A 22,174-nucleotide genomic window follows, 5' to 3' on the forward strand; every position below is an offset into this window, starting at 1 on the left:
CGCAAGAACGGGACCGGAAAGTCCGAAGACCACAAGTACCACGACACCGATGACATGAACGTCTACAGAAACTCGTGCAACAATAAACATGTACCACTATCATCGCCAAGATCGCGAGAACCTCTACCGTCGACCCTAGAGCGTGTGAGAACGACTACTTCCACTATCGCCGTCGCGAGAACGTCTACTTCCTCTACTTTGCACCGAACGAGTACTGTCCCGCTTGCATGCTTCGAAGGTATAACCTTGAGATGACATCCGTGAATGAATGCTTGTGATGTTTGAGGTGCTTGTGTTTGCACTGTGTCCAAATTGTCACTCGTTTCCTTGTCGCCAACTCGTGGGACACCCGGAATCCGGGAGCGCACCACCATCTTTTGCACGCATCCGCACACTTTTGCATCGGTATCTCAATCGAGTTACCGGAACCGTAATGTTGCCATGGCACCGTTTTCGTTATCATTGCCGTGGCACCCCTTTCCTTTCCACTACGGTGACAAATGCTTCATAATGCTCTTGTCAACTTTTAATAAAAATTGCATAAACTTGTTCATGTCATCCACATCATGATAACAATAATTAAAATGTTTAGTTTGTTGTTGCATTAAATTACTAAGGCATATGGGGATTTACCGGATTCGTTATTTGTTATATCCGACCCCATTTAAATTGTTTAGATGGTGTAGTTTTGTTATGTCTCACCTCTTGCCATGTTAACCAACATTAATATTGTTGAGTACCTAACCGGGAGTGAACTAAATAATTGGTGTGGTGTTCCGTCAATATGCAATTCGTTGCATATTGGGCTCCACTTAACTTGTAGTTTTGTTTGTGCACTTTGCCATGTCATGCCTATTTAAACCGGACATGCATCGTACTTGTTTGTGCATCGTGCCATGCTTATGTGATGATTGTTTACTATGTTGCCTGTTTCTTTCCGGGTTGCCTCTCTCGTTAGCTTCGGTTTCGTTCCAGAGTTGTGAGGATCCGTTCGGCGTCGTCCCTTTGTCTTCTTCATGGACTCGTTCTTCTTCCTTGCGGGATCTCAGGCAAGATGACCATACCCTCGAAATCACTTCTATCTTTGCTTGCTAGATGCTCGCTCTATTGCTATGCCTATGCTGTGATACCTACCACTTGCTTATCATGCCTCCCATATTTTTAAGCCAAGCCTCTAACCCACCTTGTCCTAGCAAACCGTTGTTTGGCTATGTTACCGCTTTGCTCAACCCTTCTTATAGCGTTGTTAGTTGCAGGTGAAGATTGGAGTTTGTTCCATGTTGGAACATGGATATTTTGTTGGGATATCACAATATCTCTTATTTAATTAATGCATCTATATACTTGGTAAATGGTGGAAGGCTCGGCCTTATGCCTGGTGTTTTGTTCCACTCTTGCCGCCCTAGTTTCCGTCATATTGGTGTTATGTTCCCGGATTTTATGTTCCTTACATGGTTGGGTTATAATAGGAACCCCTTGACAGTTCGCCTTGAATAAAACTCCTCCAGCAAGGCCCAACCTTGGTTTTACCATTCGCCACCTAGCCTCTTTTTCCCTTGGGTTAGGCCAGCCCAAGGGTCATCTTTATTTTAACCCCCCGGGCCAGTGCTTGTCTAAGTGTTGGTCCGAAACAGAGCCACTTGCGGCAACACCTCGGGGAAACTTGAGGGATGGTTTTAGTTGTACGTAGTGTTCATCCGGTGTTGCCCTGAGAACGAGATATGTGCAGCTCCTATCAGGATGTCGGCGCATCAGGCGGTCTTGCTGGACTTGTTTTACCATTGTCGAGGATGTCTTATAACCGGGATGTCGAGTCTGATCGGATTTTCTTGGGAGAAGGAATATCCTTCGTTGACCGTGAGAGCTTGTGATGGGCTAAGTTGGGACACCCCTGCAGGGTTTTGAACTTTCGAAAGCCGTGCCCACGGTTATGGGCAGATGGGAATTTTTTAATGTCTGGTTGTAGAAAACCTGAAACTTAACTTAATTAAAATGCATCAACCGCGTGTGTAGCCGTGATGGTCTCTTTCCGGCGGAGTCCGGGAAGTGAACACGGTGTTGGAGTTATGCTTGACGTAGGTTGTTCTAGGATCACTTCTTGATCATAGTTTCTCGACCGTGCTTTGCCTTCTCTTCTCGCTCTCATTTGCGTATGTTAGCCACCAAATATGCTAGTCGCTTGCTGCAGCTCCACCTCTTACCTTTTACCCTCCTATAAGCTTAAATAGTCTTGATCGCGAGGGGGGTGTGAGATTGCTGAGTCCCCGTGACTCACAGATACTTCCAAAAACCAGCTTGCAGGTGCGATTGAGACCGCAGGTGACACAACCAAGATCAAGGAGGAGCTCGATGAAGACCTTGTCCTTTGTGTTGTTTCGTTCTAGTTGATCAGTAGTGGAGCCCAGTTGGGGTCGATCGGGGATCTGTGTAGCTTTTGGGGTAGTCTTCTTTTATTTTGGTTCCGTAGTCGGACCTTGATTGTATCTGGTTGATGTAATTCTTTATTCATGTAATTGTGTGAAGTGGCGAGGGTAAGCCAACTATGTATCTTTCCCTTATGTATTACATGGATGTTGTGAAGATTAACCTCACTTGTGACATGCTTTCAATGCGTTATGCCTCTAAGTCCGTGCTTCGACACGTGGGAGATATAACCGCACCGAGGGTGTTACAACATCTTGTCCCCTGCCTCCTGTTACCATCGATCCTAGACGCACAGTTTGGGACCCCCTACCCGAGATCCGCCGGTTTTGACACCGACAGTCATGTCTACATATTTCTCGAACCCGTAGGGTCCGCACGCTTAACGTTCGGTGACGATCGGTATTATGAGTTTATGTGTTTTGATGTAACAAAGGTAGTTCGGAGTCCCGGATATGATCACGTACATGACGAGGAGTCTCGAAATGATCGAGACATAAAGATTGATATATTGGACGGCTATATTCGGACACCGAAAGTGTTCCGGGTGATTTCGGAAAAAATTGGAGTGCCGGAGGGTTACCGGACCCCCCCCCCCGGAACTAATGGGCCACATGGGCCTTAGTGGAGAGAGATAGAGGGCCGGCCAGGGCAGGCCGCGCGCCCCTCCCCCTCTAGTCCGAATTGGACTAGGCAGGCCGCGCGCCCCCTCCCCCTCTAGTCCGAATTGGACTAGGGAAGGGGGGCGGCGCCCCCCCTTCCTTCTCCCTTCTCCTCCTTCCTTTCCCCCTCCTAGTAGGACTGGGCAAGGGGGGTCCTACTCCTACTAGGAGGAGGACTCCTCCTCTCAGGCGCGCCACAAGGGGCGGCCTCCCCCTTGCTCCTTTATATACGGGGGCAGGGGGCATCCTAGGACACACAAGTTGATCATTGATCTGTTAGCCGTGTGCGGTGCCCCCCTCCACCATAATCCACCTCGGTCATATCGTCGTAGTGCTTAGGCAAAGCCCTACGCCGATAGCTTCATCATCACCGTCATCACGCCGTCGTGCTGATGAAGCTCTCCCTCGACACTCAGCTGGATCGAGAGTTTGTGGGATGTCACCGAGCCGAACGTGTGCAGATCACGGAGGTGCCGTACTTTCGGTACTAGGATCGGTCGGATCGTGAAGACGTACGACTACATCAACCGCGTTGTCATAACGCTTCCGCTTATGGTCTACGAGGGTACGTGGACAACACTATTCCCCTCTCGTTGCTATGCATCACCATGATAGATCTTGCGTGTGCATAGGATTTTTTTTAAATTACTGCGTTTCCCAACATTTGCTTCCACGAGAGGCACGGTTGTGATTTCGTGAGAGGCACGGGTGTGCCTCTTTTGGAAAGGGAAAAAACCCGTGCTCCTGGTTCGGTTTTTTCGTCCGGTTTTTTCATGAAAAAAAAGTTTAACAAAACCTATCAACGTGGGATCTAATTTTGAAGATCTCGACGCGAAGAATCCAACGGTGAAAGCGGTTTGAGATTTGGACGCACGGTTTGAGAGATAAAACGTTTTGAATATACGGATCTACGAAAAAAGGGAAAACTCCCAGGTTGCGACAAGTGGCGCACTACATGTGCGCCACTTGTCGCAATCTGGAGAGTTCGAGTGATCTTTGCAACCAGTACTCCTCAACTAGTGATTTCGAGCAAATCCTATTTGACGCCCGCAGGCGTCAAAAGGAGGAGCCTTCGCTGAAGCAAGTCGCCACTTGGGCCTGCCCACGTACGTATTTCATTCGCTGCCATTTTCCTTCTTTGTTGCGTGTTTTTTTCGTTTTTCTTCTATGGTTTTTTGCTTCCAGTTTTTTCATTGTCTTGGCCGTTTTTCAGTTGTTTTGTTCCGTTTTTTATTTTTCTGTTTTGATTCCTTTTTGTCCTTTCATTTTCTTTCTTTTATGTTTCCTTTTTTATTTCTGTTTTTGTTCTTCTTCTCATTATTGTGTATTTCTATAAAAAGTTCACCGTGTGTCACAGAAATCTTCAATATAAGAAAATGCTCATCGTATATTATGACATAGTTCACCTTGCACTGTAAAATTGTTCATTGTGTATTACAAAAGTGTTCATTGCATACTATTAAATTGGTCAACGTATATTAGAAAATGTTCATTATGTATTACAAAAATGTTCATTGTATATTATTAAATTGTTCAACATATATTAGATAATGTTCATTGTGTATTATAAAAATGTTCATGGTATATTATGAAATTTTTAAACGTATTTTTAGAAATTGTTCATTGTGTATTTAAGTTTTGTTCATCATATATTAAAAAATTGTTTAATATATACCCATAAAATGTCCATTTTAGTATTTTAAATTTGTTCAGTATTTTGTTTTACAAAAACGTTCACTGTATTTTAAAATTTGTTCAACGTATATTATAAAAATGTTGAACGTTTTTTTCTAAAGGATTTGCCCCTGTACGTTCTACTTTAAGACTGGCGCTACATGTAAAATATTCAATGTAGCTAGCTCGGCTGGTTAGCCTCACTAGATTTGAGCAAGAGGTCGTCGGTTTGATCCCACGCATGCGCTTCTTCTTTTTTCGGTTTTTCGTCACAGCGAGATGATTGGGCCAGCCCGTGTGCGCGACACTTCAGCGAAGTTGCAACGATCGGACGCACACGGGCGGCATATAGGAGCTCCCCTCCTATACGACGCACTCTGCGTCCAACGGGCGCGCGCCGCACAGGGATAGCCTCCCAACTGGGCCGGCCCGTTATCACGCTGGAAACTGTCCAAAAATCAAAATATCGAGTGAGTATCGAACCTGCACCTCAGGCTGGTAAGCGCTCGTCCCTAGCAACAACCTGACGACCTACACTTTTTTTTGCATGAAAACTTCCGTCCTATTTATCTTCAATCATGGCAGTATAACGGATATCAAAAACAAAAATTACATCACTGACCACTTACGAAACACAGGTTATAAAAGTGATCAACGGAGACCAGTTGACTGTAGAACCGGTCTATTTCCCATGTTCCTTTTTCTTTCTTTTTTTGATTATTTCTTTTTTTCTTTTTTCTTTTTCCAGTTTATTATGCTTTTTAAAACAAATGTTACCATTAAAAAAATTATTGTCAATTTTCAACTTCATTCATAAGTCAAAACATATTCAGATTTTCATAAAATTATACAGCAATTTTTGAAAAAATGTTCATGTATTTTAAATATTGTCAGAATCTCAAAATTGAAGAATTTTCTGGAAAATCACGAATAAAATTTTAAAACAATATTTTGTGGACTTTCGAACATTTTTGCCAATGATGAACAAAATTTGGAACCACAAAAAATAAATTTCCCCCACATTTTTTATTTTGTGAACAGGAACATTTTTTAAATTTTGAAAGTGCGAAAATTATTGGAAACTCTCTGAACATTTTTTGAATTTATGTACAAATTTTGAAAAAACAGAACATTTTTTCTAAATTGTCAAAAAAATTCATAAGAATGCGTGAAGAAAACTTTGGATGGTGAACATTTTTCAAAATACCTGATCATTTTTTACATTTGTAAATAAATTTTGTAGATTGGAACAATTTTTTAATTGTGAAAAATAGAAACCACGAATATTTTGTGAAATTCCAATATTTTTGAATTTTGCAAACAAATTCTAAAAATGAGAACATATTTTAAAAATCCGAAGAAAAATTGAAATTTACATTCAAGTTTGAAAAGAAATGGAATTGAAAAATAAAAAATGAAATAGAAAAGAAAAAGAAAAAAGGAAAGAAAAACCAATAAAGAAGTAAAACGGAAAAAACTGGTTTAAGAACCTTCTAGAAGGTTCCCAAAACCTTGAAGGTTCCTAAAACTGAGAGTGACTGGCTTTTAAAATGGGACGGCCCGGATCGAATCGCTAGCTGCGTAGCATCGACTAGAATTTCGTGCCCCTGTGCGTCGCGTCGACAATTCGACGCAATGGCAAATAGGGAATTCCGCATGCGGAAGCTCCTGTACCCCGCTTTCAGCGCCCGAAAAGTGAGATGGCACTCACGCGTGCCCAAGCAGGCCTTGACCCAACAACCCGAGGTCCCGGCCTTCTCGGTTGATATATTTGACTGGCTGACCGTTGACTTTTCAAGGAAAACACATATTTTTGAAAAAAGTTCAGAAAATCTGGAAAAGTTTGCGAATTCAATTTTTTTTTGTGAAAGTGAAAAAAGATACCATTTTTTCTAAAAGTTTTTGGGTTTGAAAAATTCATGAATTTTAAAAAGTTTGTTGATTTGATTTTTTTTCAAAAATTCGAGAAACGTTCAGGAATCTAAAAAAATCTTCATGATTGTTTTTAAAAATCACATATTTTGAAATTGTTCTTTTTAGGGGGATTTTAAAATTGTTCATGAAATTGAAAGAAGTTTATGAAGTCCAAATGTTCTGTCCGGCCCATCTGGTCAGGTTTGCATCAATGTACCTCGAACGACCCGGCATCCCTAATATTCCCCCAATCCGTGCGTTTCTCAAAAAAAAAAAACCTAATCCGTGACCGTGACAGTTGCAGGCCTTCGTCTTCCTCGCCACGCCGTTCGCGCGCCTTCCGGTCGTTCCATTCCCACGCCTCCTCCTCCAACTCACCGGCGCCCGTCTCCTCTTGCTCGTTCCGCTACTCCCCGTGGGCGCCAGGTGCATGGTGCTTGCTTCTTCTACCCCCGGTGGCTGGTGGCGCCCTCTGGCAGCTGTCGGGGCCCTCGTCTGCACCGCGCGCTGATGGTGTTCGATGGAATGCCCCCCCGCCGGTGGGCTGACCTATCGGTAAGCACAGACGGAGGCGAACTTTTGATTCCTGGCATTATTGTGCTCCGTGTTCTGTGCGTGTGGTGGTCGTGTGCTTACTGAAGTCCTCACAGTGCCTGTCTGCTTGTTACATGATACTGATGCAGATGCAGATGCTGCACTAGTGGCATGTATGTGTAGCGCCTTCGCTGTAGTTGCTCACGGTCCTATGTTATAGGTCACGTGCAATAAGGATTTCTACTGAGTTGCAGCTTAGGGTCAAGCTGGTGGGAGGGGTGTAGTGCATCAATGGTGCATCAATAGTTATTAAAGCAGGGTTGTTCACTTAAAGCAGGGTTGTTCACAATAAGGTGTAGCATATTGTGATTGCTCGATTAGTAGTGAAATGTTTTTCTGTTTGCCTATGTCCTGTGCTCATTTAGTACAAATATCTTGCTGTTAGATCCTTACCCTAGCACTGCGTCTTCAGCTTTAGCAGCCGAGGGAGTGACGGCGGCAGCCTCTGAAAAACCACCGCGTTGCGATGTTTCCAGAGTTGCCAACAGCAGAGGAGAAAGAAAGTCGAGCTCGAGGCAGCGGGCATCCAACTCGGAGGGCGCAGCTGATGTAGGAGCTGGACGGAGTCAACCTCAGGGGCCAGCCCAACTGCAGCCCAGAACCGGCGGGCAAACGGGCAGCCAAAAATGAGGTGGTCTGCCGTTTCCAGCGCGGCGGGGCAGATGGGGCAGCCAGCAGCATCCGAAGCGACAATATGTTTCCTCAGGAGATCATCCCGCGTGTGGATCCTAGCCTGCACCAGGAGCCAGGCGAAGAAGCGGACCCGACGAACGGCACGAGCACGCCACCGAAGTGGCACAGCCGTTAGACTCTGGCGGAGGAGAGCCCCTCGCCCTTGGCGCAGCCCTGACGAAGATGGCGAACGTCAGAGCCGGTCGTGAGGGTAACATCCCGGATGGCGTGGAGAAGCAGGACTTGTTCCCGCGCCCCAGCATGGTTCAGGCGGGGGACTAGCCCGGCGTCGAGCCCGGACTATAGGACGTGGGCAACCGAGGCCGCTGGCAAGGTGGAGTGGGAGAAGAGGGAGCCAAATTGCCCGCAAAGGGGGCCGCCCGGCAACCACGAGTCCAGCCAGAAGGCAGTGGTTCGGCCGTCGCCGATGGAGACGCATGAGATTGCCCTGGAGACTGGCATCAACTTGGCCAGCGAGGATCAGTGTGGACCAGGGAGCGTAGCAGCCGTCGTAGGAGTGAGCAGGGCATGCCCGAGCTCAGTCCAAACCCAACGCGCCCATGGCACATCTTGGCCCGAGTGCAGGCGATGCAGGAGTTTCAATAGGAGGCATCTGTTCTGGACGGGAAGGGCGCGGACCCCCAGCCCGCCCTCATCCTTGGGGCGAACCACGCGGTCCCAGGCAACGAGGCATTGTGCACCCGAAGCCTTGTCCGTAGCAGCCCAAAGGAATGAGCGGTGCAGCGCGTCAATCGCCTGCAGCACCGAGGGGGGGACCTCCATCGCAGCCATAGCGTAGGTGGGGAGCGCATCAAGCACGACATTGAGCAGCACTAGGCACTCACCGAAGGAGAGGATCTGCGCACGCCACCCTGAGAGGTAGCGTTCGGCCTTCGCAATGAGGGGGAGGAAGTCATCCATGGAGAGTCTCCTGTTGGAGAGCGGGAGGCCGAGGTCTTCAGGCATCGAACCGCATCCCACTCCGCACGCAAGATGATGATTGTGTCATCAACGTACTGGAGGACAGGCGGAAATGCACCATCGATCAGGGGGTGGTGCATCCGCCCGTCCAGCTTGATCATCCGTTGAAGCACGTCGGCCACTAACAAGAAAAGGTAGGGGGAGATAGGGCCCCCCTGTCGCAACCCTTTCTTGCAGCGGATCCACCTCCTTGGGATGCCATTGAGGACGACAGCAGACATGGAGGAGCGGAAGATAGCGTCCATCCAGTCACACCAAAGCGACGGGAAGCCGCGGACCTCCATGATACGACACAAGCTCCCCCAGTCAATGGAGTCGAAAGCCTTTGCGAAGTCCAGCTTCAGAACTAGGGAGGGGGCACAGCGCGTCTCACAGCACTGGACAATCTCCGCCGCATAGACGAAGTTCTTGGAGATGCTCCTCCCATGGATGAACCCAGATTGGTCCATGTCGATCGCATCGAGATCTGAAGCTGAAGGCGCATGCTGAGAGCCTTGCACGCGATCTTGATATCACAATTTTGGAGCGAAATGGGGCGGAAGCCCCCGGTGCAAGTACCCCCTCCGCCTTGGGTAGAAGGACGATGTGCGCGTGGTTGATGCAGGAGAGGTCAGCCGAGTTGGTGTAGATGCAGTTCATCAGACGCTGAACCGCGCCCGAGACCAGCGGCCAGGCCGCCTGGTAGAACGCCGGCCCCAGGCCGTCGGGGCCCAGCGCGCTATTAGGGTTGAGCCCCCGGACTGCCGTAGTAAGCTCGGCCAGCTCGAAGGGGGCAGTCAGGCGGCCGCCGTCCACGGAGGTTGTCCCCGCGTAGAGTGCCTCGAGGTCGAAGCGCCACATCGGTTCCCTGGCCCTGCCCAGGAGGTTGACGTAGAAGGCATGCAGGGCCTCGGCCTTGGCCGCGTGGTTGATGACGACGGTGCCCACAACGTCCAACGCTTTGATTCGGTTGGCCCGAAAACGCTAGGTCGCATGAGCATGGAAGAAGCGGGTGTTCTCGTCCTCCTCGGCCACCCGGCGGAACTTCCCACGCCGCCGCCAGAAAGCCGCCTGTTGGCGAACCGAGAAAGCCAGCGCAAGCTAGGCATCGCGACGCAAGGCCGTCTCCTCTGCAGAGAGCATACGATACTCCTCGAAAAAGTCAAACAACTCAACCACAAATCAACAATTGTTATCATGTCGGGGGACAAACCGGTGATTAGCTTTCCAGACCTTTGCAGCGTGACGGAAGGACTTGACCCTCGCAGCGATGCCTTTTGCCCCGCCCATGGAACCGACCGGGATGTCCCAGGAGGGGGAGGTGGAAGGGAGGAACATGGGGTCCAGGAGCCATTTGTTCTCGAAACGGAAGAGGCAGGAGACGGGGATGCGCGAGGACGCGGTGACCATGAGGGGGAAGTGGTCGGAGGTGACACGGGGGCGAGAAGCGAGGGAGGAGTTAGGCAGCGTGGCGTCCCAATCGGAGTTAAAAAAGGCACGGTTGAGACACGCAAGAGTGGGCGCGGTCCGGCAGTTAGCCCAGGTGAAGAGGCGGTCCGAGAGTGGAAGCTCGATAAGAGAAAGGTCATCGACAAGGGCCTTAAAATGCGACGCAAGAGATGCGGAGAAGTTGTTGTTGTACTCCTCGAGGTAGCGAATAAGGTTGATGTCCCCCAGCGCCAACCAGGGCCCCGTTATCGACCCAGAGAGGGTCATCATCTCATCAACGAAATCCTGCATGAAAGAGTGATCGGAGGGCGCGTACACACTAGTGACCGAAAGAACCAGGTCCGAGGAGGTCGATGAGAGATCAGTGGTGAGGGCGTAGCAGCCAGCGACGCACGAGGTCAGGGTGAAAGCATTCGGATCCCAAGCCGTGACAAGGCCCCCACGAGAGCCGTCTGCGTCTAACCGCTCAAGCGCCGAAAGGCGGGTGGGAAGGAACGAGCGTTCCTTGCCGAGGGAGAGGGAGGCGAGCTTAGTTTCTTGGATGCAGGCCACAGAGGGGTCAACGTCGACAATAGCCTGCCGAACCAGCGGGCATTTGTCAACATCGCCGAGGCCTTAGACATTCCAAGACAGGAAGGAAACATTGCTAAAGGTGTTACTATCCATGACAATCAGGGGCACCAGGATATAACACGCGACAAGACACAAGGAGATTAGTCATAAGGTTACACATCCAGAGGTACAGGGGATACGAGGAGGGAATGACGGAGACACTAGCACAGGGACAAACAATGGGGGGGGGGGGAAGAGCGGGCACTGCCTGATGCCTAAATGTGTGCAACACGGGCGAGCAGGGAGGCAAGTGATTGGCGGCCGCACTAATCATGCACACATGTAGACACCGAAGCAGGAGGGATGGCCGCCGCGGACCGGAGTTCGGACACAGAGTTCATTCCCATGGGCTTGAGGACAGCTGAGATGACTTTGCGCTTGAGCACCTTTGCCCGAAACTTGGGAGAGCAGCCCTTGAGGGATTCTTTAAGCTCCTTTTGCTTGATAGCCTTTTCAGTCATGGAGATGTATTGTGCCGGCTCTTTCAGAGCGTGGCGCACAGGAGCCACAGGAGGCGGGGGCGAGGGAGCCATACCCTCCGTGCATGGCCCATGCAGAGGGAGGGCGGGGCTAGCGACGTCCAGCACCAGGCTCCCAGGCCCACCCACATGGTCGTCGGGTAGCTCAGTGATGACCACCGAAGACCTCGACGGAGAGGCGACCGTCCTGAAGGAGACGACGAGGCAGTCACGAGCGGGAGAGGCTGGGAGGGGCGGCGCACCATGCAGCCGAAGGAGAGAGTCCAGCAGGTGGCCACCACCTCCCCCAGCCCTGCGCGGCGGTGGCTGTTGCTGCGGAGGAGCAGGCGCAGCCCTTCCCAGAGGGAAGCCATGCAGGCGGGGGTGAGGAGGCCCGTTATGAGCAAACGACGGAGGAGGATGTGGGCCGAAGAACGGGATGTAGGAGTCCGCCTGAGGCCACACGGCGAGCGTGCGCACGGTGATGACACGCGAGCCCCAAATGCCGCCGTGCGGCCATACGTCACAAGGAACTGCCCGGGCGTGTTCGATGAGGAGGACAACACGGACCGCGGAGAGGTCATATCCGGCGAGCACCCGGTGGTCAATCTCGACTAGGTCCCCGAAGCTGGAGAAAGCCCTAGTGATGCCGACGGGGTTGAAGTGTTCGGCGGGGAAGCGAGTGGCGGAGATGAAAGCCAGGGTGCCAGCCCTAGGAGGAACCCTGTCAGCCTCCTCCTCTCGAATGAAGGAGATGTGGGCGCCCTCGAACAGCGGGTCGTCGAGGGCGACACATGCCTCCCTGTCCTCATGAGAGTTGAACCGCAAGTACATCGCACCAATGGAGGAGCCGATGGTGTCGAAGAACAGCTGCGGGGCGACACTCGGCAGGGCATCACGGACAGCCGCAGTTGGGGAGGGGAAGGCTCCCGGGGGGTCGATGTAGACCACCGCCAGCCGCCGCGCAGCATCGAGGTCTCCCGTGGGCATGAAGACCTCGAGGAAGTGCGGCCGGTCGGATTCCGCCACAAGAGACGACGCGCTGGCAGTGCCGGAGCTCACCTTCGAGCCCGAAGAGGCGGGACGAACGAGGCTGCCGTCGCTGTCAAAAGCAGGGGCCACCCCCGAGCGAGCTGAGCCCTCCGAGTCGGAGGCAGAATGGACCGAGGCTTCACGCCGGAGCAGGCCTAAGTTGAGGAGCACTGGCGAGAGGGGGGGGGGGGAGCGGCGCCCGTTGACGGTGAGGCAGGGAGGGAGGCCGCTGAGCTGGGGCGAGGTGGCGATGGAGCGAAAGCGGGGCGGGGAGGATGGCGTGGAGGAAGGGGGGCCCGCCTACGTAGCACAGGGCGCGTTCGGAGAGGCTCGGGCAGAGCACTCCCCGCGAGAGCGCGGGAGGGGGAAAAGCAGGGCGAGGCGTCAACGGGCAGAGGAGGGGTAGGCAGGGCGGAGGGGGAGGGGGCGGCGGCGACCGCGACCGAAGGGCGTGCCATGCACCGGTGCGCGCGGTGGTCGGAGCCGTTGCACTTGCGGCAACAAGCAGGGTCGCGGCAGTCAATGACCTGGTGTTTAGGGGAGAGGCGGCGAAAGCACCCAGAGAGGGAGCGCAGGGGCATGGTGGAGTACAAGGCAATGGGAGGCGGCATGGGGAGGCTCGACAGGGGCAGGTACGGGAGCATTGAGTGCCGGCGAGGCTGGGGCTAGCCCGGCGACAAGATAGGGTAGGCCGTGCGTGCCCGCGGTACCCAGGCCGGTGGCCGCGTTCTCGAGGGATGGGGAGCGAGCGGAGCGCATGGACAGAAAGTGGCCTCCGCATCATGGCTGATGGGAGGGGGGTAAGCTGGGGCAGCGGGCGCGGAGGGGGGAGGGGGAAGTGAGCTGGGGAAGCAGCGGGCGGGATGAGGGAGCAGCCCCGCGCAGTTAGTGCGGTCAGGAGGTTGGAGGCTGGCGGGCGTGAGCGCCCGCGCATTGGCTGCAGCCGTACTGACGTGGCAATGATCCGAGCCGGGTAACGCCCCTGAGCGCAGCGGCAGCCGCGGAGGCCTCCGAAGGGAGAGGTGTGCCGGAGCTTGATGAGGGTAAGCTGCCGGATGCCCACCGCCACGAGAAACGGGCCACGATGGGGCTGGCAAGGCGCGCAAGGAAGACAGCAGGGGAGGTGGTCACCGCGATTACCTTGGGGGGGCGCAGAAGAAGTAGTTGATGATGCGGCGGACTAGGGGAGGGAGAAAACACGGTGAAGAAACCCGGGCGGGGGGGGGGGGGGGGGGGTGAACCAAAGGTAACCAGGTTCGCGGCAGGAGGGGAATTCGCCAGGATCGAACGACGGCCCGGAATGGAACTGCCGGAGAACACGGGACCGGAAGGCCTAACCTGGGCGGTGGACGGGGGCGGGAACGGTAGGGCGGACATCGCTGCTGCGGGCGGTCTCAACGTTGCCGCTGGTCGGGAGAGGAGGCGGCTCACCGGGGTCCTCCGAGGGGTGGCCGCTACAGCCTGGAGTGGTCGCAGTGCAGGTGGTGGTGGGTAGCGGGGCCGCAGAGGAGCTACAGGCCTTGTCGCCATGGGCGTCGCGAGAGCTCATTCACCCCACTTCCTCCTTAGATCCTTATTTCAAATGGAACACAACCCTGATGCTGAAAATTTGAAAGGAACCCTGGCTTTAAGTTAGCTCTCAATTTCTACTACCACCAGAGTACTGTCGTTAACTTCCTAGGGCCAGTACTGTACCACCTCCCGCACACATTCGAATGTTTGAGAAGCAAGAAGCTCACTTGGCGCTAATTCCTGGTTCTTCTTGTCATTTGAATCAAATATTTTTATTTTTAGACGTATTAGCATGTGCTTTAGCAGAACCCATCACATTTCCTTATGCCCTTGCCATGAAAATTTATATACTTTAACCTGCCTGGATTTTATCAGGATCATATCTGCTTTCTTAAGATGCATCAAAGCGCGATGATGATCATATAGTTGTGACTGATTTGCTTATCTTCCAGAGATTCTAATATCAGGAATTTGTAAAGGTGGACTAATTAGAGAAGTTTCCATGCCATCCTGCAGAAAAGTGATGTGCTCTTGACGGCATCTAAACATATTTCAGATTAGTTATCCCTTTCTGCGAGTCATCAGAAAGCAGTGCAAATTTGGTTGGCGAAGTTCTCCTTTTCAGTCATAATCTGGATGTATCAGTAGCTGATTTCCATGGACGGGCATTCCGTTTAAGTACCCTGCCATAAATCAGAACAGGAAATGTCCAAGTTAGTATGGTCTGGAATGTGTCTTGCTACTCGTTTTTTTTTTGTAATATGCGCAACCATAACAATTCCCTAAAGGATAAAAGGCATGGTAGGATTGACAGAAATTTTGATTGACATGTTTGTGGTGCTCCATGAGCATCTGCAACTATGTGCAAAGCGGAGGTCCCTCCTGGTTGGGAAAAGCTGCCATGGGCTAGCCATTCATTTTGGTCTGGTAACAGATACTCTAACATGCAATATTCTAATCAACTTGTACACGAAATGTGGTCGGAATGATTGTGCTCGTCATGTTTTTGATGGAATGCTTGCCAGAAGCATAGTCTCATGGAATACCATGATTGCTGGATATACTCAGAGTGGAGAGGATGTACAAGCTCTGAAGCTTTTTCAAAGGATGCACCGAGAAGGGAGACAACTGACTGAATTTACTTTATCCAGCACAATCTGTGCATGCGCTGCAAAATATGCTATCAATGAATGCAAACAATTACACACTATTGCATTCAAGCTTGCATTGGACTCAAACAGCTTTGTTGGGACAGCAATTCTAGATGTTTATGCAAAATGTAATATGATTAAGGATGCCTGCTGGGTTTTTGAGAAGATGCCTGATAAAACTTTAGTTACATGGAGTTCATTGTTCGCAGGATATGTGCAGAATGGTCTTCACGAAGAAGCATTATGTTTATTTCGGAATGCCCAAAGGGAAGGAGTAAAATTGACGGAATTCACTCTTTCTGCTATCATTAGCGCATGTGCAAGCTTAGCATTGAAAATTGAAGGGACACAACTGCATGCAGTTATTGTGAAATGTGGTTTTCATGGGAACTTCTTTGTGGCAGCATCTCTTGTGGATGTGTATGCAAGGTGTGGCCAGATTGAAAAATCTTATGCACTGTTTGCTTATATGGAACAGAAGAATGTGGTCATATGGAATGCAATGATTGCTGGTTTTTCGAGGCATGCCCATTCTTGGGAAGCTATGATCCTCTTTGAGAAAATGCACCAGTTACGTATTTTTCCAAACGAAGTTACCTATCTCTCCATGTTGTCACTGTGCAGTCATGCAGGTTTAGTTGAAGAGGGTCGTCACTACTTTAACCTGCTAATATCTGATCGGACTGTTGAACCTAATGTCCTTCACTATTCTTGTATGGTTGATGTTCTGGGTCGATCTGGGAAGACTGATGAGGCCTGGGAATTGCTTCACAAAATGCCATTTGAGCCAACTGCTTCTATGTGGGGATCTTTGCTTGGGTCATGCAGAAACTACAATAATAGTGACTTAGCCAGAATAGCTGCCGAACAGCTTTTCCAACTTGAGCCTGACAATGGAGGGAACCATGTTTTGCTCTCAAATGTATATGCTGCCAGCGGGAACTGGGAGAATGTTCTGATGGCAAGGAAATATTTGAAGGATAGTGGTGCAAAGAAAGAAATGGGCAGGAGTTGGATTGAAGCAAAGGGCAAAATCCATGTCTTTGTTGTTGGAGAGAGAAAGCACCCAGCAATCACTGATATCTACAATAAGCTGGAGGAAATTTATCACGATATGAAAAAAATTGCTCACATAACCAAAATAGAATGTGATCTGCATGATGTTCATGACGACCAAAAAGAGGATCTGCTTAAACATCACAGTGAGAAGTTAGCACTTGCTTTTGGGTTAATCAGCTTACCTCCTAATATACCAATTATAATACACAAGAACCTTAGGATATGCGGGGACTGTCATTCATTCATGAAGGTTGCAGCCCATATTACCAAACATCTTTTCATTGTCAGAGATACCAATAGATTTCACCATTTTAAGGATGGCTCATGTTCTTGCGGGGACTTTTGGTGATGTAAGGCTGAATTGGAGAATGGTAGTCATCTACCAGTGGTACTCTATTCATGTAGCAAATTATTGCCTGTCAGTAGTGGCACTGCAACACTAAATGTCTTTGTCAGGACTGATCTTGATAGTTTTGCCATTCAAGTCAATAATGTCATGCTGCTGGCTCCATTGAATGTAATATCAACACTATCGTCTGATCTGTGCATAAGAAATGGAAGTGGATGCAAGCCCTTCGTTAATTGAATAGACTGCGTCACCAACAAAGCTGTATCTTGTACATGACGAGCTACATATTTTTCCGTGGTCCAACAAAGATATACATAGGAAGTGGATGCAAGATTTGTTCTTACAGAAATAGATATGGGATTCTTCTCACCTCAACACTTGCTTGATTCAGTGCGTGAAGAAGTCTGCTATGCCACTTACTTGGTACTACCAGTGTAATTATTGAGAACTGTACCAGCTGATGCACATTGTGGTTCCAGCTCCGAGTCCTTATGATCGAATCTTTCTTGTCACGCTTTCCACTCCAACAGTGATGAACCCTGGAAAGTGGTATATCTTGGTCTCCTTCCCCTAGCACTACTCCTGACATATTCAATTTCTGGAACAGTTCATTCCCTATACTGTATTTATATATCTTGCATTTGAACATAATTTGTACTAGCAATTCGTGGCTACAAAAAATGAGTAAAACCTACCACTGCAGGTTTCAAATCCAATTATTCATATTTGTTTCAATTCACCATAGCAAATGTTCTGTTATAGCTTTAATATTGAAAACTAAGTTTCCCTGGAGCTTTGCTCATATGCTAGGACAACTATACTTTTTTGTGAGCTTTCAGTTCACAAGTTATAATAATCTGCCATTCTAGGGTTTGCTCCAGCATGACAAGGAGGAAAGCAGTTGATATTTTTGAAATAACACCAACACACTGGTTCCCATTTTATTACCAAATAACCCGAGGTTTCTTCTGTGCAGCACTAGATAAAACTTGTTGTCTGATACTTCCTCTACTTCTGACAAATCTTGTCACTTCCGTTTCTGTTAACCATATCGTCTTACTGTCACATCCTCCTGGTCATGCTGGAGTCTGTTTTTGATGCATTTCCTCCAGAATTGGCGATGCCGACCTGTTTGCAGCTTTGGTTGGAGTTGCTCTTAGTTAGTCTAGAATGTTGCTACTTTGAGGCATACCCCATCAATAATATGTACATCTTTTCATCTCCTTGTACTACGGTATAACATAGCAAAGTATCAATAATTCAATACAGTGAAGATGTCTGTCCTTGTTGTCGAAAATAAGATGCATGTCCTTGTCATTTGTCATCCTTACGACTTACTACTTAGTAGATGTGCATGTTTTTTGCATCGTGATACAACCAGGCAGCTCTGGTTCCTGCAGAGTCCCCACTGGTCCACCATCTGCGCATGTTACAACTGTTTCTCAAGGAAAGTACTGTGTGTGTACAAAAGCTGGCGTCTAGAACCACTAGCAGGGCCCATGGAAAAGGAAACAAGACATATGATAGTGGACCATTCATCAGGTTAGCCATTCTTTGTGGACCATGCATCATGAACTTTGGACCAAGCATCATGAACTTCAGAAGGCAGCAGCTTCTTGAAGGAAAGAGATCTTGTGCCTGATGCCTGATGGGTATACCATAGCATTCTGTACGTCCAGTTTGAGTTGGCCCCTAACACGCCAATTTTCTGGGTCAAGCCTTTGGTAGTCCTGTAGTCCATTATACAAGGGCGTATGTTATGCGTCCTCATCTCATATGGTTGTCTAATCTGCTGGTGGTTTCCATTCCTCGCCTGCAAATTTACAGTCATTGGGTTGTCGTATTCTTGGTTATGGCTGTTTTGTCTCAGGCTCTTGGGAACCAACATTTGTCTTACCAAAATAACTTTGATTAGAATTGCCCATGCTTACAAGTTTTTTTACGCTGTTTGATTTCTAAACTGGACAGCCAATTTGTGGACCTAGATTTTGGTACTGCCAAAATTTGACTTGGTTTCAGTGCTCTGTTTGGGCACAAACCAAACAGGCCAAACCTTCCTACACCGAAATGAAACTTGAGCTTTAGGCCCTACTTGGAATGGTGGTATTTTGCGTGTGGGCATCAATAGGCCCTTAGCTGTACAATTTTACGTGGGTAATGTGATTAGTTTTTACTTAGCGGTTACTTCCTTTTATAGTTCTTTTCTTTTCCATTAAAAGACAACCTCTTTTTCTTGGTATGCTTTACGTAGACCAAGTAAGGGTCTGCTTTACCATTATGGCACTCACATGCATCTTTGGTACTAATGAAGATAAACAATTTGGTGTTCAAAGGTGTTAATCATGCAGCCCTGGAGTGCCCTGGATAAGGTTCATTGTCATCAGGGAAAACCCCGCTGCACATGGCTCCTGTTCTTTTTCTCTCGAACACACACCGAAGTGCGTGCTATTTTGTATTAGAACATGGCTCCTGCTCTTGCTAGCAGACAGGAAATCTTGCTGTTGATACGGTCGTTAACCTATAGGTTCAATCATCACTACCAAAATTGCTGCGAGTTCCATTCAGATGAATCTGAAGCCTGCATCTCATTCATCTTTTTCACTGAACCAGGTCAGTATCCTAGCACCGTGTTCAATACTCTATCCGTACTGCATTTAGCAATTATAAACCGTTATCACTCAGGCAACTTGCAGTTGTGCAGTCTGCATACTAAGATGCGGTCTTGCACCAAATTAGGTGAGCATGGTAACACAGGGTTTAATCTAGGTTCTTCAGCTACTTTGTTTTTAGCTTTGGTGTGTTTCACAAGTGGACACGAGTCCAAGTATTGTTTTACAGCTAGCTACTGTTTAATCCTATATAATTAAGAGATAATGGGGCCACGTCAGTTGAGTTAGGCCATGTTTCTCCAGGCATCTTCTACTTTCAATAATTGGCAGGGCCGGCGGAACAATAACCTGTAGTTTGCCTCGTACAAGCCTTTCTAACATAGGCAACAAAAGCAGGAGGCAGATCTCCAATTTTCCTTTTGATACGTGCTGCGGGGAATCTTGTTGATTATTGGAGCCTAGTGGCCTTTTGTATCTGGAACTTGCCTCTTAGACCATCAACTTAGCCATCCTTTTTCTTTGTACCCTATTAGGGCAAATTGAGCCCACTTGCACACCTAAAACTTCTGCCGAGCTTTTCCTTCCCGAGGGAACAAAAAGGTGGAGACCGGCTATTAATAGAATAGTAAAAGATCAGGGCATGGACATCCCCAGGTGTCGGCATCACTTGTGGCACATCAGTATCAATCTTGGCCATCACACTACCCTCCGTATTGTTTAGAGACGGTGGGAACTGCATTGCATATACTCATATTGCATTGCCGTACACTCACTCATTGCTTACCTTAGGTGAACGAATGCATTGAATTTTTTGAGAAGGTAAGGTGAATGCATTGATTTTTTTGAGAAGTTAAGGTGAATGCATTGAATTTGACTTGAAAACATTAAACCAATTGATTGCGTGAGGTGTAGAGCACCAGTACTGGAGGAGGCGAGACTGTAGAGAAGGGAGAGAACAAAATCCCCATTGGGGATATTACTTTGTTTCTTCAGGAGGCTGGAGAGGATACATCTTGGACCCACTACATACAGATGACACATGCATATATGCTTGCTAAGCATTTTCTTTTGTTTTTCATGTGGGTCACCATCCCTCTATCTCTCTCACCCCCTCTCCTTTTCAACCTGATGTTTCCTGAAACCTGCCGCCTGCTAAGGGCCCCGTACTGTGATCGAGTAGGGTTTCTGGAAGACAAGAAGAAAGAAAACATAGAAAAAAGGGTACTCTGGGGATGGAAGGAAGATTGCCCGGGAAACAAGGGATTCCACTTCCTCTTCCTTTTCCTTTTCCTTCAAAGGGTCAATTCAAGCTTGTCACTTGGTCCAGGGTAGCCTAGTAGGCTGGTAGAAACTAGTTTCACTGCTGGTTTCACTGCTGGTTGTCAGGATCCTCAAGAATGGCTTCAAACCAAATCATCTTTATGAACTGCCCCTGTCGTGAAAAAAATATTTTTAATTTTTTCTTTTGAGAAATTTGGTTATATGTCCTACTGAATATCTACTAGATGTATATGAATGCAATTGAACTTGGTGATGTTTTTGCAGTACTCACCAGTAACTTGGCACCGTGGCCACTGCAGCGTAGGGGCTCTGGTGGGTGTAGCCGTACGTTGGCGTTATTGCCTCTGCCTCTGGCTCTGGACCGCAGTCGAGGTTGACGCCGAACAGCCGGAGACGTCTCGACGGCGCCGCCGATGCCGTGCTGCTCTTGGCGTCTGCCTCTCTCTGCGACTCGCCTGCAAGAATTCACCGGAGAATGGTGTAAGAGATGGGTAATTTTCAGCACATGCATCTAAGATATGTTGCATGTTGTCAAGTGCTTTGTTCTTGATTGCTGCAAACCTGCATGCAGCATGTCGCTGTGATCTTGCTCCACCGAGCGGCGATAGGCGTAGGAATTGGCAGGGCTGGTAGGGTATGATCCTGACGTGCTGTAACACATCGGGCTCCAAGGCTGTTGCTCCCCGGCGTTCAGAGCGGGCGGAGGTACACGTACAGGTGGTGGCGGCGCGCTCTCGCCACGACGCCTGCAGCCGATGAAGAGCCGGTCGCCTGTGCCAAGGCCGCGCACCCTCTCGAAGTGCACGATGTCTCCGGCGTCGAGCTGCTTCTCCTTGACGTACCTGCTCCAGCCCTTGGTGAGCACGTAGCTCTGGCTGCTCGTCCAGTACGAGTACCGGAACCGCCACGGCTTGCCGGCCTCATCCTCGAAAGACAGGAGCAGGTCCTTCTCGCCGGGGGAGTCGCCGCCGTTCAGGGGGAAGTACCTCTCCGCGTGCTGCTTGGGAATCACCAGCCTGTTGAGCTTGCCCACATCACTGGGCGTCAAGGGTTTCTCGAACAGGTGCTCCCTCTCGTACTGGTGGTGGTAGTGTAGGTTCGTGTACATGGCTACCCCCCATGGCCAGGCCTGTGGGTGCCCCTGAGAGAGAGGGTGCATGGCCATTGCTGCTCTGGAGGAAAGCTACCTAGAGGTTCTTGTCTATGGCAAAAGTTGGGCAATGGAGAGAAGAGAAGAGAGGAGGGGAGAGGCAAGATGGTGTTGTGTGTAGAGAAGCATGCATATGTCATAGCTAGGCATTTATAGCCTCCCAAGGAGAACTTTACACAGCTTGGAGGTGTCTAGCTAGTGTCTACACATAACGTATTGGTATTTACGTAAGGAGGACTTGGTGCATTTGATCTGGGTAGTACTAGTATTTTAACCTAGGTAGACAAGAAGAATCAAAGTGAAAGGCTTCAAAGGTGCTAAGTTTAGAATATATAGTTCCAATGTAGCTGATGAGGAATGATCAGGTGGTGGTACTTAAAAGTTGGTGCCTGGCCATTGTGGCCTAATCACAGCCATCCAGGGGGTGCAGTGGGGTAGGCCCCACCATTGCTTTCCATGTGCCTGGGTGGTTGGGGCCTATGCAGTGTGATGTAGTATGACCACTGTCCTTAACTCCTCATTTTAACCTACCTATAGAGGTCCAGGTTTCTGGTGCTGCAGTGCTGTGCCTGTGTTGGACATCCAATTTCTATCTGACCTTGGGACGGTGCAAGA

The 22,174-nt window shown here is 49.2% G+C and overlaps 2 protein-coding genes across 3 annotated transcripts; one reads left to right on the top strand and one right to left on the bottom strand.

Annotated features, from left to right (window-relative positions):
- The first annotated feature begins 14,397 nt into the window (after window positions 1–14,397).
- LOC125508449 (pentatricopeptide repeat-containing protein At5g04780, mitochondrial-like) lies at window positions 14,398–18,427 on the top strand. The gene has a single exon (XM_048673164.1). It carries the CDS (start codon window positions 14,759–14,761, stop codon window positions 16,517–16,519), a length of 1,761 nt encoding a protein of 586 aa, XP_048529121.1. The 5' UTR covers window positions 14,398–14,758; the 3' UTR covers window positions 16,520–18,427.
- Window positions 18,428–20,081: 1,654 nt separating this feature from the next.
- On the bottom strand, window positions 20,082–21,859 carry LOC125555832 (B3 domain-containing protein Os11g0156000-like). Of its 2 annotated transcripts, none has more exons than XM_048718665.1 (3): window positions 20,971–21,859; window positions 20,681–20,864; window positions 20,082–20,554 (listed from the first exon to the last, which is right to left on the bottom strand). In XM_048718665.1, the coding sequence occupies exons 1-3, from the start codon at window positions 21,572–21,574 to the stop codon at window positions 20,548–20,550; spliced, it is 795 nt and encodes a 264-aa protein (XP_048574622.1). In that variant the 5' UTR covers window positions 21,575–21,859; the 3' UTR covers window positions 20,082–20,547. The 2 variants fall into 2 exon arrangements, with proteins under 2 accessions (XP_048574622.1, XP_048574621.1); XM_048718664.1 differs by having other exon boundaries at window positions 20,082–20,560; window positions 20,971–21,850.
- Window positions 21,860–22,174: the final 315 nt, after the last annotated feature.

The sequence above is a fragment of the Triticum urartu genome, chromosome 5, assembly GCF_003073215.2.
Source record: "Triticum urartu cultivar G1812 chromosome 5, Tu2.1, whole genome shotgun sequence".
NCBI lineage: Eukaryota > Viridiplantae > Streptophyta > Magnoliopsida > Poales > Poaceae > Triticum > Triticum urartu.

Excerpts from the sequence above, each read along its gene's own strand:
- LOC125555832 (XM_048718664.1), bottom strand. The coding sequence starts at position 21,574 with ATGGCCATGCACCCTCTCTCTCAGGGGCACCCACAGGCCTGGCCATGG. Across the intron at positions 20,865-20,970 it reads CAGCGACATGCTGCATGCAG|GCGAGTCGCAGAGAGAGGCA; the intron begins GTTTGCAGCAAT and ends GAATTCTTGCAG.
- LOC125508449 (XM_048673164.1), top strand. The coding sequence starts at position 14,759 with ATGGTAGGATTGACAGAAATTTTGATTGACATGTTTGTGGTGCTCCAT.